The sequence below is a fragment of the Aspergillus vadensis genome (assembly GCF_003184925.1).
Source record: "Aspergillus vadensis CBS 113365 unplaced genomic scaffold BO88scaffold_8, whole genome shotgun sequence".
In the NCBI taxonomy this organism is placed as follows: Eukaryota; Fungi; Ascomycota; class Eurotiomycetes; order Eurotiales; family Aspergillaceae; genus Aspergillus; species Aspergillus vadensis.
The window spans coordinates 286,957-302,017 of NW_020292046.1; the positions used below are offsets into that span (position 1 = coordinate 286,957).

At 50.5% G+C, this 15,061-nt stretch overlaps 5 protein-coding genes across 5 annotated transcripts; 3 read left to right on the forward strand and 2 right to left on the reverse strand.

Annotated features, from left to right (window-relative positions):
• The first annotated feature begins 111 nt into the window (after positions 1-111).
• On the forward strand, positions 112-2,165 carry BO88DRAFT_386072 (Lectin C-type domain protein). Its single transcript, XM_025704773.1, has 2 exons — positions 112-267; positions 337-2,165. The coding sequence occupies exons 1-2, from the start codon at positions 208-210 to the stop codon at positions 2,119-2,121; spliced, it is 1,845 nt and encodes a 614-aa protein (XP_025564044.1). The 5' UTR covers positions 112-207; the 3' UTR covers positions 2,122-2,165.
• Positions 2,166-2,243: 78 nt separating this feature from the next.
• On the reverse strand, positions 2,244-4,905 carry BO88DRAFT_403878 (uncharacterized protein). Its single transcript, XM_025706470.1, has 3 exons — positions 4,535-4,905; positions 4,275-4,466; positions 2,244-4,219 (listed from the first exon to the last, which is right to left on the reverse strand). The coding sequence occupies exons 1-3, from the start codon at positions 4,712-4,714 to the stop codon at positions 2,468-2,470; spliced, it is 2,124 nt and encodes a 707-aa protein (XP_025564045.1). The 5' UTR covers positions 4,715-4,905; the 3' UTR covers positions 2,244-2,467.
• Positions 4,906-5,170: 265 nt separating this feature from the next.
• BO88DRAFT_363162 (NADPH-adrenodoxin reductase) lies at positions 5,171-7,005 on the forward strand. Its single transcript, XM_025703939.1, has 3 exons — positions 5,171-5,484; positions 5,551-5,985; positions 6,045-7,005. The coding sequence occupies exons 1-3, from the start codon at positions 5,179-5,181 to the stop codon at positions 6,915-6,917; spliced, it is 1,614 nt and encodes a 537-aa protein (XP_025564046.1). The 5' UTR covers positions 5,171-5,178; the 3' UTR covers positions 6,918-7,005.
• Positions 7,006-7,211: 206 nt separating this feature from the next.
• On the reverse strand, positions 7,212-7,661 carry aspf13 (allergenic cerato-platanin Asp F13; the record flags this gene model as incomplete). The annotated part of the gene is made up of 1 exon (XM_025710699.1): positions 7,212-7,661. The coding sequence occupies one exon, from the start codon at positions 7,659-7,661 to the stop codon at positions 7,212-7,214; it is 450 nt and encodes a 149-aa protein (XP_025564047.1).
• A 3,308-nt stretch (positions 7,662-10,969) lies between these two features.
• Positions 10,970-12,518, forward strand: gprD. The gene is made up of 2 exons (XM_025702269.1): positions 10,970-11,652; positions 11,714-12,518. Exons 1-2 carry the CDS (start codon positions 11,083-11,085, stop codon positions 12,395-12,397), a joined length of 1,254 nt encoding a protein of 417 aa, XP_025564048.1. The 5' UTR covers positions 10,970-11,082; the 3' UTR covers positions 12,398-12,518.
• Positions 12,519-15,061: the final 2,543 nt, after the last annotated feature.

The following is a 15,061-nucleotide window of genomic DNA, read 5'->3' on the forward strand; positions in this document are numbered from 1 at the left end:
TTCCACTTGCGCCGTCAGGGTCCCGGTCGCCGCCCACCGCCTTCTTCTCCGCACTCCGTTCTGCTTCCATTCACCCACCCGGCGCTTCCATTTTCCCCCTCACGTTCATCATCTCCATTCACTATATCAGGCAACTCCACGCAGACTCCACTCCTTTTGGACTAATGTGATTCGAGTTCCGGTGTGCTGCCTGCAGTTCGCAGCCCCATGTCCTTGAGTTTCTCCTCAGATGTCGCCTTGAATGCAACGGAGGCGGCCGTCTTCCTGGTAAGTTGCGCGCCATCATGCGCAATGCGCTTATACAGTAGGTTTATTCCGCTTACTGACATCTTCCAGAGCGAAAGAGATGTAGCTGGCCAGATTCCAATCAACTTCGTCAGCACATCCGCTGTATCGCTTCGCGCGGCATGTTTCGGCGACAACGTTTACGACCGGGATGCAGCGGGCAAATGCATCTCCAACTTGCTGGTTGTCGGATATCGCCGCTTTCTCGTCGACCTTTACTGGTCGTCTGACCAACGGGATTGGATGCTCTGTCCGCTGTCACTCTCTCCGGATGTACCAGTTGTGACTGTGTCGTCGATTTCGCCTACTTCTTCGACAACGACGACTGCGACGAGTGGAATAACCGCAACGACGACCGCAACGACTACAACAACGACAACGAGCGAGACGACCAAAGCCACTGTCACTGCGGTAGCCAGATCGTCGGGTTCGGTCCTGTATGAGCTGGGTCCGTACCGCTGTTCTTTGGATCTCGACCTGTCCGACCTGATCAATGTGTTTCGGGGTTTCTTCCAGGCGTATTCCTCGGAGCTGACCGTGTATACGAGATACATCTCTCTTAACTTGCATGCGGCTGGGAGCGCGACTAGTCCGGACGAAGCAGCATCGACTGTGACTGGATCGCAGCTACCAACAGGCTCTGAATCCGTCAGCTATCTCTTTGATGAACATCTGTCCTCCTACATATACACGCCGTCAACCCTCGCGTCCGAACGCGCCAATCTGAATCAATCATGGTACCAGGTTGAAGACGACTACAAGCCCATTACCGAGTACTTCACAACTAACGAGGACCCCAACGGCGACCAAAGTACACCCGATGGCTGGCCATGCGTGAAGTACCTTCAACTAGCACAAGAGAAGCGCCTTCTCATTGACTACGGGACCATCGACTCCCAGCTACAAGATTACAACTTATCCTACATGAGTGACGTTATCTTTCCATCCAACTATCTCACTTCCACAGTATCCGTATCTCTTGACTCTGACCGAAGCGTCGACACTGGCTGTTTCTATGTTTCCGACGCGACCACCGTATCCCAGGCCAACAACTCCTGGGCCATATCCGACTACATCCCCATACCAGAGGGGTTAAGCCAAAACTCAACAATCGCAGCAATGTCCCTCGTGGCCTCCAACCTAACCGCATGCGGCCTCACCCCAACACTAAACGATACCCTTTTCAACAAAACCGCCGACACCGACCCGGAACCCTACACAGAGATATCCCTCTCCAGCTCCTGGGCCTGGTCCGTCGGCCAACCCGCCAACGCCGATTCACCCTCCGCCAGCTTCAGCGCCGCAGACCGCTGCGCCGTCATGGATTTAACATACAGCGGCCACTGGGGCGCCATCAACTGCAGCCAAGTCCGCTACGCTGCATGTCGCGTGGGAAACAACCCCTTCACGTGGCAATTATCCACAGCGCCATACACCTTCCGTGACGCCTACGACCATGGCTGTCCCGAGAACACCAGCTTTGCCGTCCCACGCACCGGTCTCGAGAACACCTATCTCTACCACTACCTGCTAACACGGACGGACGTTCTCGACCCAACGTCTGCATTCCCGAACAAGACGAAGGTCTGGTTAGATATGAATTGCATCGATGTGGAGTCATGTTGGGTAACAGGGGGTCCTGATCAGGAGTGTCCGTATGCGTCGGATCCGCAGCAGCTGGAGAGACGGACGGTCTTGGTGGCTGCTATTGCTGGGATTGTGATCTGTATTATTGCTGCTTTGACGCTGTTTGTAAAATGTAATGCCAATCGGCGCAATTCGAGGAGGAATAAGAGGGTGATCAAGGGATGGGAATATGAAGGGGTGCCCTCGTAATTTGGTATGGTGGTTGTTCGTTATATATTTGTATATTATAGCTGTATATAGTTTCCGAATTCGAAAAAAAAAAATTATAAGATACTAGTAACATGGAACATTGCAATATTCTTTGAATGGTATGCTAAGCTACTACGTGATTGTCTACAGTAAAAACAATGGGGAGTATCACCAATAAATCAAACATAATATCACATCAATCATCGTCAAAAGATCCTCATGTCCAACATGTGCAAACCATATCCATATGCCTCATAAATTTAGTGAAAGAAGACGTATCGCGTCTTGAAACAGTTGTAGATGCTTTCTTCTTTTTTTTGCGTATTCTGCTCCGAGCGTATTGGTGCTATAGACCCGCAAAGCGAGCCCATCCAGCTGCTCGGATAGGGGTTGTGTTCTCATTTTTCGGTTTGGTGATTTCGACACGGCCCTCTTCCGCCATCTTGCCGCTGACGTCTCGCCGTCTTCCGACTCCCAGACCGGCGATGTAATTGCCATACGACAATGAAGAGTTGGCGTGGGTGGCATCAGCTCCTGAGTTACTAACGACGCGACCTTTGCGATCACCGTCGATAGTCACCGGGTCTGCAGATGGAATGCCAAGGCCGTTGAGGTCACCATCGTCATGCTGCTTAAGTGCGCCGTAGGCGTTGAACTTCTGGCTTTTCTTGATGCTGAGCTTGTTCTTCTTTGGTGTGAGCTTCGACTGGTCGCGGCTGACTTTTCGTGGGGTGTCAAGTCCGAATTGGTCCGGGAGCTCTCCATAGAAACTTCCTTTCTTCTGCAGACTATCAAGAAGCGGCTCGTCGGCAGGAGGCTTGGGAGAAAGATTGGGTATGTCGGTAAGGGCCATGCGCCCATTGCTTGGTGTGCGATTCTGGACCTCGTCCGGCTTCGGCAGGGGAGACGGCGGGTTCAGTGCCAGTGGATTGACCTTCAGAGAGTTTCGCGTGTCTTCGTCGAGCTCTTCGTGGTCTTGGAAGATGTCAATCCGGTGGTCGCCAAGGTCTTGCTCTGCATTATCGTAAAATCCACTTCGGTAAAGAATGTCATGAACGTCATCATCGTTTCCATAGTATTCATTCGCCGCAACCGACTCGTACTCCCCGCGCTTATTCTCGCTGATGGCTTCACCTATATTCAAACCATATCGCTGTGGACTGAACCAATCCATAACACCGCCCTTTGACGAGGCTGGTGTTTCGGCACGGCTGTATACAGAGGACGGGTCGCGAGGAGCCGGGTGTTCGTCTTTAGCCTCCTCCACGGGAGTTGTAGACCGAGACGGATAGACAATCCAATTCTCCGAGGCAGGGCTCACACATTGCGATCTGTTGGGAAGATCAGGAGATGGCTCGCGAACCGGCGCGCCACGCGGAATTGATGTAGTTGCCCTGGTAAAGATATCTGGGTTCTCGATAGGCGACGCGATGGTTGTAGCATCATCTATATCATTTGGCTGATGGAAAGGTAGATGTGGGATGGTGTCGATGCGTGATGGGCGATGGAAAGAGCGAGTAGGCTGCGGTGGGGTTCTGTCTGTGAAGGTAGGGGGGAATCGACTATAGTCGTCGTTGAAGGATGGATTACTGCGAGTCTCCATAAAAGGCACACTTCGTGGCACACCGATCAGTGGGTCTTCACTAGAAATATTGTCTGAGCCCAGGGTCGATTTGCTGGCACGCTTTTCGATTATCTCGGACTTGGTCCGTGAGAATGGACGTGCAGTCAAATTGTCTTCTAGCGGGTTCATATCTGGGGGTAGCCGGGTGATCTTCCGGAAGATGGTACCCAAGAAGATGGATATTCCAAAGGATATCGCATGAAGTGCACCGTTGATTATACCCAGCAAGAACGTAGTCTCTGCGATCTTGGTTGTCGTGTCAACATTAGAACCTAGCATTGTAGTCCAGTCGTATGCGTTGTTGGTATATTGCCCGTAACCTAGGTAGGCTGCGAAAACGTAAAAGGGGATCAGGCCTAGATCGAATGTTGCGGCAAAGAACATGTAGCTAGCCTGAGACCCTGGAGGCCTTGTGATCGAAGAGCGACTCAAAGTATATATGCCATAGAGAGTGTGCAGAATTGCGACAGCTGGCTTAGAGGGAGTTAGATTCTAGCTCAGCGTCACATAGCCTGGCCGGATCACTTACCCCGACTCTGACAATCCAGATCACGGTTATTGCGGCATTCTTGATAACGATCGAACAGAACAGGGATCCGATAGCTCCGGCAAGAGCAAGTATGCGCAGTCCAAGCTGCACCTTGCGACCATAGACCACACGACCCTTTGTTTTCGGGCTCATTGGTGTCCATCGCGGTTTGGCACTAGGGGTGTTGCATTGCTTGCATAGATCATTAGTACGCAATTGTTGTCTAATCGAGGTTCGTGAAAGAGCCGCAAAGCACATACCACATCAGGAAGGGTATTGGCATGATTAACCAATGGTCCCTTCAATTCAGGCTTTGGCTCCGGTCGAGTCCAGCTCGCTTGTGTCACAGCCTTCGGGTTGAAGGGGGTTTCGGGCGAACCGTAAAACCGGTTGGATGAAGCATAGCCATAAAGGAATGGAGAGTCGTTATTGTCGCCCATGATCGCTATGGTAAAAGCCCCAATCTAATGTCGAAGGCTTGACCCACGCGACGAGCGGGGGAAAGGAATGTGCACAGACGAGTTGTTAAGCTTAAAGAAAGAATGTCGGATTAGACAGCTATCTAGATGTAGATAGACGGACGGTTCTGTGGTGACAGATACCACGGAAAGAGAGGTACGAACCGTGGGACGGGTGGAGTGACAGAAGATGGAGACGAAGCAGCAGCGACAGCAAGGAAGCAGCAGCAGCACATGCACTCATCCATCGTGCATCTGCCGGAAACTACTGGCTTTCCATCCACGGGTTGATCGGGAGGATCGTCAACACGCGATTGTCGGCGCGGCAACCAGCCTTGATAAGAGTCACGTGTTGGACCCTCTTATGTCATCGCGCCTCGGAGTTAACTGTCTCTCCTCCGGTCCGACGGCTTTGCTTCTTTCCTCACACCTCGTCTTGCTGCACAATGAATATTCAGCGTGCTCCATATATCTGTGGTCATTGCACGGCGCGGATTACCCGCGTGTCTGTGCGCCATTCTCCGCGCCAGACCTTCTCACGATTGACAGCTCAATCGCGTCAGTACAGCCAGGTCGTTCAGAATGAGCGGCCTTTCCGCGTGGCCGTGGTAGGGTCAGGCCCGGCAGGCTTCTATGCGGCTTATCGACTCCTCTCAAAGGTAGATAATGCCTCGGTAGACATGTACGAGAAGCTTCCGGTGCCATTTGGTCTTGCGCGATACGGTGTTGCCCCTGACCACCCAGAAGTCAAGGTAAGGTCGCCTTGCTATGAGTCAGAAGAGACAAGGACGATCAAGCTCACCCTATCCGGTCTTTAGAACTGCGAAGAGAAGTTCACCGAAGTCGCAGCATCTCCGCGCTTCAACTTCATTGGCAATGTTGAACTAGGCGGAACCCTTCCCCTCAGCTCTCTCAAGCCACACTACGACGCCATACTATTCGCATACGGTGCCCCGAAGGACAAGGAACTGGGAATACCTGGTGAAAAGGCAATCCGAAACGTCTACTCGGCTCGGGAATTTGTCGGGTGGTACAATGGCCTCCCGGAACACCGTGACCTTGCCCCGGACCTGACTGCCGGTGAAGACGCCGTGATCATCGGACAAGGAAACGTGGCTCTGGATGTTGCCAGAATCTTGTTGTCGGATGTGAATACCCTGCGGAAGACGGATATAGCCGAGTATGCTATCGAGGAGCTGTCAAAAAGTAAAGTCAAGCGTGTCCGGGTAGTTGGCCGCAGAGGACCGATGCAGGTACGCGTTCTCGACCCGAGTACTACACCTATCACATGCTTACATATTTCCGGCTTCAGGCTGCATTCACCATCAAAGAACTCCGCGAACTGCTCCAACTACCAGGCGTAGCATTCGACCCGGTCCCGAAGAATCTCTTTCCCCCAGAAGACGTCATGTCCGCTCTCCCAAGAGCCCAGAAGCGACTCATCCAACTCCTCGCAAAAGGATCAACCAATGATCCCACCACCACATCCAAATCCTGGTCTCTCGACTTCCTCCTCTCTCCCGAATGTCTACATTGGTCCCCCGTCCACCCCTACCGCCTCTCCCACGTAAGATTCGCCCGCAACGAGCTCGACCCCTCCGATCCCTTCCTGCCCAGCGCCAAAGTCACACCCAAGTACCTATCCAGCGGCAAGCGCGCAGAGGTCAACATCCCCGCCAACACCTTCTTCCGCAGTGTCGGCTATAAGTCCCTCCCACTACCCGGACTAGAAGACCTAGGCATCCAGTTCGATGAACGCCGCGGGGTGATCCCCAACGACGGCTTCGGGCGGATTACCACCCCAACCAACACCGGTGACAAGGAACAGCTCCCCGACGGATCTTTGATCTCGCATCTCCCGGGTCTTTATTGCGCTGGCTGGGTCAAGCGTGGGCCTACAGGCGTCATTGCTACGACCATGATGGATGCATTTAGTACGGCTGATGCTATTGCTGCTGATGTGGCTGGTCAGGATGGTAAAGCGTCATTGTTAAATTCGCCGGGTTATAGCTCTGGACTTGGTTGGGAGGGTGTCCGTCCTGAAGCTGAGAAGCGGGGTTTGAGGGCTACGTCGTGGGCGGACTGGGAACGCATTGATCGTGCGGAGCGGGAGCGTGGACAGGAGAAGGGTAAAATTCGGGATAAGTTTGGGAGGGTGGAGGAGATGCTCGAGGTATTGGGGTGATGTCGTAGCATGAACGTGTGTATATATAGACAATGATGTACAGTAGATATGACCTTAGTATCTCTCATTTCATTTGCAGAAACTTCTGTACTAGTATTTATGCTCATTGATCACTATGTTGACATGTATGTATGTATGCTGATGCTCCGTATTATGCTATTAACAGTAGGTAAGATGAAGGAAAGTATCCCAAACAAGCGTATCAATCATAAACCCGAAATCATATCCCATCATAGCCAATCCCCGCAATACCCGAATCCATTCCCCAAGTACAATGCCGAATGTTTTTGGCGTTTATTTGCACTGACTGACATCCACCTCGGTGTAGGTAGCATCAATACGACCCAGGTCCTGGGCCTGGTTGCCAGTGAGTTGGTTCATGGCATCCAGACCGATGTTGAAGCCACCAGGTGCGGCATCAATGGCCAGAATGTTGACTGTCTGGCCGTTGTACGTCAAGGCATAGCATTTGCCACAGTTGGGAGAGTTCCAGCCTGGGATGGTAGGAGCGCCTCCGATTCTGGGGAAGCCCGGAAGAGAGCCGAAGGTAGTGTAGCCCTTGGTGAGCATGCCGTAAGTACCGTCCGAGCAGGAGACGGTGGTCAATGAACTTCCAGAGACATCGTAGGCAGTGTCGTACGAGACAGAGACTGTGATGCCATCCGCTTCAGCAGCTTCCACTGGTGCGGCCAGGGCCGAGGAGCAGAGAGCGAGGAGAGAGGTGATGGTGGTGAAGGCCTTCATTGTGGTGGATGAGTGGTGATGATATGATACTCGTGAGATGTGGATGAAATTGTGTTTGGTAGTAGTGGTTTGTTCTTGAGTGTAGAATAGATGCTTGATCTGAACTGAAGAGGAGAATCTCTGGGGTTTGTCAAGCTACTTATATCTTTTCTTTCCCCTCTCTCTCTTCACTTGAAGCTGCAGTAGCGGTGAAATGGCAATGAGTATTCCCGGGAGGCCTTGCCTACCCAAGGCGGCCAAGGCTCCATACTGTGGCATAGAAACGGGAGGCCTGATGCCCTGAATAGAAACACAGTCACTGACATCACATCTGTTTGCTATACGAGGCCATTGAGGGGTATAGATCTGCGAAGCACAAGCCCGAAGTGAGACATTCCTCCCATCAATGGCGGGCAACACTGCATCGATAGCGAGCGGAGAGAGACATGCGGGGGCGCAGTAATCGCGGCGTGAAGCGTCCGAGCCAATAAGACATGGCACGGCTAGACCCTGAATGAGACATACAGCCTTAGAGCCTTGTCATCTGTCCGGGTCCTCCGGCTGGGAGGAGACGGGTGACTTGTCCTGTGCAGATGGTCGGTTTAAAGACAAACGTCCTATTCATAGTACCCAAGTGGCACGACTATGCCTCGGACACGTCCGGGTCATGCAACAGCCCGCCAAGCGACGCATTTCAAAGCCCGCAGTTTACCGGCCACCAGCCGATGTTCCCTATCGGGCATTAGCGAAAACCAGCATCCGGTGCGTTCGAAATATGTGGAATGTGGCTTCCAGCATATGCGAGCGTTGCTTGGAACCCTGCAGCATCCAAACTGGCTACAGTGCTCTAAAATCAGACCTTCTCCAGCTACTAATGAAATAGAAGGTTCACGAACCACGCGCCTTAAATGGAACATTCGGATGCCAAGACAGAGAGGCTCCCAGAAAGAATGTCTAGCCCTGGAGTCAAGAGTAGCTTCTTGTCGATCAATCCTTCCGGATCCGAAAATCGGAACACAGGCCTGTGAGCTTTTGGGTATGTTTACACAGGTTGGCTAATGCTTTCTCGAAGTTCCGTTGCTTGGGCGAGGCTAAGGTCTAAACATTTAGTATTAAATTTGAGACTAAGACCTTATGAGGCCGCTCTCGGCTAATGTTCAAAAAAGCTCTTGCCGATACGACGAGGTCTCAGCCAAGAGTGTTTGAGTTCCTTTCTATGCTTTCATGAGCCGAGACAGCAATTGGGCGACTCATCCGCATGGCCGAATGATGAAAGCCGCCAACTTACCCAAGTCGTACCATATCAACGGCAGATCCCAAGTGACTGGTGTAGATCCTTGACGACTACAGCATACAGTCCCTCGGTGTTTGCGTTCAGATGCCAGGTCTCAATACCTACGATGCCTCAGACGGAAGGTCAATTCAAGCATAGTAGTTTATAGATACTCAACCACCGATTGAGTACCATGGTGAGAGGTACCATTGCGCACGAACCATGGTTCTAAAATTGTGCTAGGAGTTGGCCGGACAGTACCTTCCATCAGCCTTTGCAGCACGGCCATTCCAGAAAGGTCGAAAGGCCTTGAATGAGCTCATCAGATTTGCGTGCCCATTCAGCTATACCCCGCTGCTTTCCTTGGTTCGAATCACTAAGTCATATCGAATCGATGGGATCGGCACCTTAGCAACGTGAACCGACAAGAATAAGCTTTCGGTCACTCTTACCCAATCCTCGTTCTCTCCTGAAAATCTTCACCCAGCAACGGGGTACAGCTGCAGATTATTTCTTTTTCTCGGCCGTTTTTCAGTCAGCGTCGTGGAGATCTTGATTTAGCCAGGGACAGCTCAAGTTCTGTCCATGCTCCGAGAATCCTCTACTGATAAACTTCTAGGTGGGTGCGAATAACTGGAGGGCAATATTGCAACTATGGAGCCAAGCCGAACAATCGGTACCGAAGAGCGGGAGGTGGAGATGAAGGAACATTTGTAAGCTTGTGATTGTTGCTATTACCAGCAATAATGTGCGAGCGAGGCTGGAAGTAATAATCAGAAGCTGAATGGTGATGAGGCTCATGGATGCTCAGGTGACTTCCAAAAGGAGTCGATGCTCGACCTCTCTTCCACCGTGCTTCAACTTCCATACCAGCTTCCTCATCTTCCACAGTTGCACAACTTCCCTATTTCTCTACGGTCTATATGCAATTGGAAACTCCACAAAGCACGACATCCCTTCCTGTAAAGGAAGGCACATAGTTCTCAGGTCTTACCCGCTGGGTTTATTGGTCCCAGCTTTCTGGATCTCGATAACTTTCTTTCGACGCGCCGTCACGCTAACTCTACCGTGTGCCACCTCAGCGCTCGAGTCGACGCACTGTTGATCCGATATTCTTTGGTTCTGGAATATCCAATCAGGGCAACGTTCAATTTTCTCTCATAGTGCTCGGTGAAGGCCTCCGCGTCGGAAGGTTCTTTCCGTCTGATTAAAGATCGTAGTCCGGAGATCATCTACCACTCCCCTGGTTTGCGCGACACCGAGATGGCCCAGGAGGCACCAGGGGCCCCCTCAACATTGCTTAATAAGACGCTTGCAGATCATCACCGTTTACTGCAGGCGACTCTGCAAAAGAATACTTCCGCCCCTTAGTCGAGCTCGACTGCAGGCAAACGTTAGGGGAATCTGTCACTCCCGAAGTGGCGGAGGCACTATACCGGGCCGAAATGGTTTACTCAGGATAATTCTGTTGTGTACATTTGCACCACCTATCTCCAATAATCCTCAATTGTGTGTCGCCACATTGTACTCAGGTGTTTACCCCGTAAACGCCGGGGAGCAGAATCCGATGGTTGATCCACAGGGCATGGAGGCTCTCAGGTCAACGATCTAAGCACAATCACCCCTTTCCTTCCCAGACCATTGGGAGATCGGCAATTGCACACTAAGGTGGGAACGTTCGACCACTTTCTTGAGTCACTGTTGGATGCACGGCGGAGAATACCATGACCCAGAGGTGGGTCTGGTGTAGAGACCGTGCGGACTATATCCCACTAAAACACTCACTATGCGAGCTTCGGTCCCTTTCCTGCACACGCTACTACTCACTAAAACTGGCCATCCTTGCTCATTCGCACCCCTCCCGAAGATTATCTAGCGATCTGTGGCCCCTTAACCAAATCTTAATTTTTTTTTTCTCTTTGCGGGACAGCAAACTTGAATAACAAGAACGGGTAAAAGAAAAAATACTGCAAAAAGCCTTTATGGGGCCGGGACCTTGCCCAGACTTTTTGATCCATAGGAACCCATTTTCTGGTCCGCAAGACATGCTCCAACCTCTACTTCTATATGGTAGGATATAAGACGCACGCCGCCTGTCACTCGTTTCCGAGCCTCGCTTGGACCCTTGGACATTCTTCCCCTCGAAACTACAGTTCAGGGTGATGAACAATGCTCGCTCTACTACGATTGTCACGGCTGCTAGCCAGCGATGGTGCTGGCCAAACGCACCTCGCTAGTCGCTCAACAAGCGAGGTACTTGAGGGTAGCGATCGAGCAGGGTTCATTGCCATGGGAGTGATTGCACTCTTTTCATTCATTGCGGCCTTTGGCCTTTTGTCATTCCTTACCTACCGTTTCATCTTCTGGCGCAAATACTACAAACGACCTTTGGCGGAGAATCAGTATGTCGTTCTCATTTACAACCTCCTTTTGGTCGATCTGCAACAAGCAACAGCTTTCTTGATATGTCTCCACTGGATAGCAAAGGGTCATGTTTACTACCCCAGTGCACCCTGCGTTCTTCAAGGATGGTGGATTCAAACGGGCGATCCCGGCAGTGGTTTGTTCGTTCTGGCGATTGCCCTTCACACCTGTGCCGTTGTGCTACGAGGCCGACAATTGCCGTTCCCGATCTTTGTGGGTGGTGTTGTTGGGCTGTGGCTATTTATCATCATTTTGGGATTGATTCCTGTTGGAATGTTTGGCTCCGAGACCTTTGTGATTTCGGAAGCTGGCTGGGTAAGCGACCGCAAAGATGAGATACAGATGGACAAAGTCACTAATTCACCCTGTCTTGCAGTGCTGGATCGGTCCCGACCACGAAACGGAACGTCTTTGGGTGCATTATCTATGGATTTTCCTGGCAGAATTCGGCACGGTCGTTCTTTACGGTCTCATGTTCTTCTACCTGCGACGCCGAATGAAACAATCCGCCACGCTCCGGCAGAACCACCAGGAGAACCTGAAGAGATTGAACCGGGTTGTCATTTACATGGTTATCTACCCGCTTGTCTATCTTTTGCTTTCCCTGCCGTTGGCCGCCGGACGCATGTCAACGGCACGACATATCGTCCCCAGTCGCGCATACTTTGCCGTTGCTGGTTCGCTGATGGCGTTGTCGGGTTTCGTCGATGTGCTTGTGTACACGCTCACTCGCCGCCACCTGTTGCTCGAAACCGAACTCAGTACTACGGACCGGATGTACAACTACACGGAATCAAACGCATACCAGACACACATCACCACGGGTCGGGATGGCAAGAAAGTGCGGATGGGATCCCGATTCCGGCGGGGCATGGGGATGCAGAGCATCAACGACACGGTCCGAGACGACCGCGATTCATCTACAGAGGATATTGTGCGCAAGACGGATATGGAGCTGGCCGAGTTGGGCCACGGAGTGTACCAGGAGACGACGATCGAGATTTCGCACGAGCCAGCGGAACCGGAAGACTTTCAGAAGGGAGGTCGCCACAGCGGGTGATTGTTGACGGTGGAGATTCAGCAAATTGGGCGGATGGCTGTGCGATTTCATTACCACGTTACATTCTTTTGGATACCTTTCTTCTCTCCTTCTCTTTTTTCCTTTCCTTTCTCATTTTTTCCATACACTATGCAACGATCCCTGTTACGAGAGACCCCATGATAACTCACCATAACCAAGTATATACATACTATACTAATTGAAGATAATCACTAATTTCCTCTTGACGAAAATCCTCAGCTCACCTCAAGGATTGACATGAACTAGTCCGACGAATAATTACCTTCAATTTCAGCCAAATACGCGTAGCATCCACCACACAATACGAAGCGTCCGTGAAGCCCTTCCTCCAACCAATCAGCACCACCCGCGCGCCTCCAGCATCAACGATCAGCGCCTACCATCCCCACTTAGATCGAAGCTTGAGCGAGCCGGTTTGGGGGAGAGGGAAATCCCCACAGCATCGGATCGCGTAGCTAAGGTTTCTTAGCTTCGTACCCACGCGAGACGCTGATTTGTTTTTTCCCCCTTCTTCTCGTGCGAGTACCAGCCTGTGGAAGGTTTCGTTCGGCCCCAGGTCCGCTTTTCCCGAGTTGCCCAATGGAGCAATTTCTGTTTCGGTGTTAGTCACTTTCCTCCTCCTGTTTCTTACTGGTTGGTTTTCTTTCTGGTTTGTTTCATTCGTTTAACTAGACCAGGGCTCGCTCGTCCTAGGAACCTTCGGATTGTTCCGTCATACTCCAATTGGGTTGATGGATGGATGGTCCAGACATCTTGAGGTTTCCTTCTCGGCAGTTGGAAAGAGGATGGAACTTTGGTTGAGTAGGAGGGACATGCCGCTTTGTACCAGTGGTACGGGTTAAGTTTGCTGCTCCTTTAGCCGAAAAGGAACATTATTGGAGATAGAATCCGTACGTCGTAGAAAGACACAGTTGACCCGAGATAGGGGATGAATGGGATAATGTTGGAAGTTTATTACTAGGGAAGATTGTAGTATTTACTTATTGTATTTGGGTTTTGCTAGAACATTTCCATGCAGGAGGGAATTGCTTTTTTTCTTTTTCTTTTCTCTGCACAGTTGAGAACACTAGTAAGACTAAGTTGACTATACTAAATTACTAACAGCCTGCCTAAAGTAGTATGATACTGTTGTTCGTTCATTCGCCACTAAGGGAGAGAGACCACCACCTTTTATTATTATTAATTACAACACTGCCACACCACAATGATCTATACATAACTACTACCAACTTCTACTTATGTACTCATCACCAACATTCAAGAACACAGTAAAAATAAACGAACAACTATCAGAACTAACGCCACAACAGCAATATTAAGCGACTTCGGAACTCATCCCTCCCGCCATGTCCGCCATGTCCGCCCTCGCGCTTAATCCTTCTGGCAACTACGCCCCCAAAACTAAATCCCCACCGGGTCAATATAACCCATTCCCCATAACAATCTACCTAACGCAAGCCACACACACCACAACCGAGCAATTCCTTAGTATATGATTATGCAGGCAGCCATCTCCACCGGTAACTAGTTTACATACTACTATTAGTACTTACTTAGTAAGTTGGTAAAGTGTAGTCTAGTCTAGTCTCCGACGGAATTGATTCCTTCGAATTGGATTAGATGGAAATGATGAATGTCAAAGATCATCCCGAGGTCACCGGGATCTCTCTCCGTCTTTCCCTTTCCCCCCGTGGGATTTCTCCTTCTCCCCGACGGGGTGCTGCATGCCAAGGATGATTTACTTTAAATGCTCCTGATATTTAGACTGAGACTACAAACTAGTAGATATTAGAGGGGGCTAGACTAGAGGGGAGGGGGGAACTAAAGTAGGTTAGGTTCGGGATATCGGGGATTTGGAAAGCGGGTGCTAGGGAGGTAGATAGTTGGGGACTAGTGATTTTGTTTGTATTGGGATTGTTCTTGGTTTGTTCTTTCGTGGTTAGTTTGGATGGTGTAGTTACATAGGAGTTTTGCATGTGTTATTGATGTGGTGTAAGTAGTTGTTGTTGTAAAGAGAAGAGTGTCTATCAGGAGTAGCGTTGTAGACTGTTATTATGATGAACACCAGTCTCTTCCACATGCTTTCTACTTGGTACCCTTAGAGTGAATATTGTGGGCACTATAAGCACCTAATGTTAGTAAATAGACCGGATGTAACCTAAGCATGATATGCATCTGCTAAAGGTTGACTGTTTAAAACTTCGGAAGTATATGGTTAAGTTGCAGAACACTATAACACACTCTACTATGGTAGTCTCCCTCGTTTTCTAGCCATTGCTGGGAGGAGTCGTATTTGTTGTGTTGTCGATCATTCTGCCTTGTATACAGAGTAGTCGCTATATTCAGCCTTGTAGTAGTACTTTTGACTAGTTGTTATAGCAGTGTGCAGCACAGCATGCATGCATAGCTATCACCATGAACAGCCAGCCCTAAACTAGTAATTCTCTGTATTACTAGTATATCCATATTCTCAAGACACCCTCTGCTATAATACCCCTCTTAACCTCCAGCCTTATCACAGCTTTGACACCCCACGCCAATATTCCCATATACTTCATGACAGAAGTCTTAGCACAGCAACGTCCAACCAAGCTTTGTGCCCTTTCTGGGCATAAGCAACAAGCATCTTGACATCACTACCAA

Bases quoted from the DNA above. Each gene is read 5' to 3' on its own strand.
- gprD (XM_025702269.1), top strand. From the start codon at position 11,083: ATGCTCGCTCTACTACGATTGTCACGGCTGCTAGCCAGCGATGGTGCT. The intron at 11,653-11,713 runs GTAAGCGACCGC...CCTGTCTTGCAG, and splicing joins TGATTTCGGAAGCTGGCTGG to TGCTGGATCGGTCCCGACCA.
- BO88DRAFT_403878 (XM_025706470.1), bottom strand. From the start codon at position 4,714: ATGGGCGACAATAACGACTCTCCATTCCTTTATGGCTATGCTTCATCC. The intron at 4,467-4,534 runs GTATGTGCTTTG...GATCTATGCAAG, and splicing joins CCAATACCCTTCCTGATGTG to CAATGCAACACCCCTAGTGC. The intron at 4,220-4,274 runs GTAAGTGATCCG...ACTCCCTCTAAG, and splicing joins TCTGGATTGTCAGAGTCGGG to CCAGCTGTCGCAATTCTGCA.
- BO88DRAFT_386072 (XM_025704773.1), top strand. From the start codon at position 208: ATGTCCTTGAGTTTCTCCTCAGATGTCGCCTTGAATGCAACGGAGGCG. The intron at 268-336 runs GTAAGTTGCGCG...GACATCTTCCAG, and splicing joins CGGAGGCGGCCGTCTTCCTG to AGCGAAAGAGATGTAGCTGG.
- BO88DRAFT_363162 (XM_025703939.1), top strand. From the start codon at position 5,179: ATGAATATTCAGCGTGCTCCATATATCTGTGGTCATTGCACGGCGCGG. The intron at 5,485-5,550 runs GTAAGGTCGCCT...TCCGGTCTTTAG, and splicing joins CTGACCACCCAGAAGTCAAG to AACTGCGAAGAGAAGTTCAC. The intron at 5,986-6,044 runs GTACGCGTTCTC...TTCCGGCTTCAG, and splicing joins GCCGCAGAGGACCGATGCAG to GCTGCATTCACCATCAAAGA.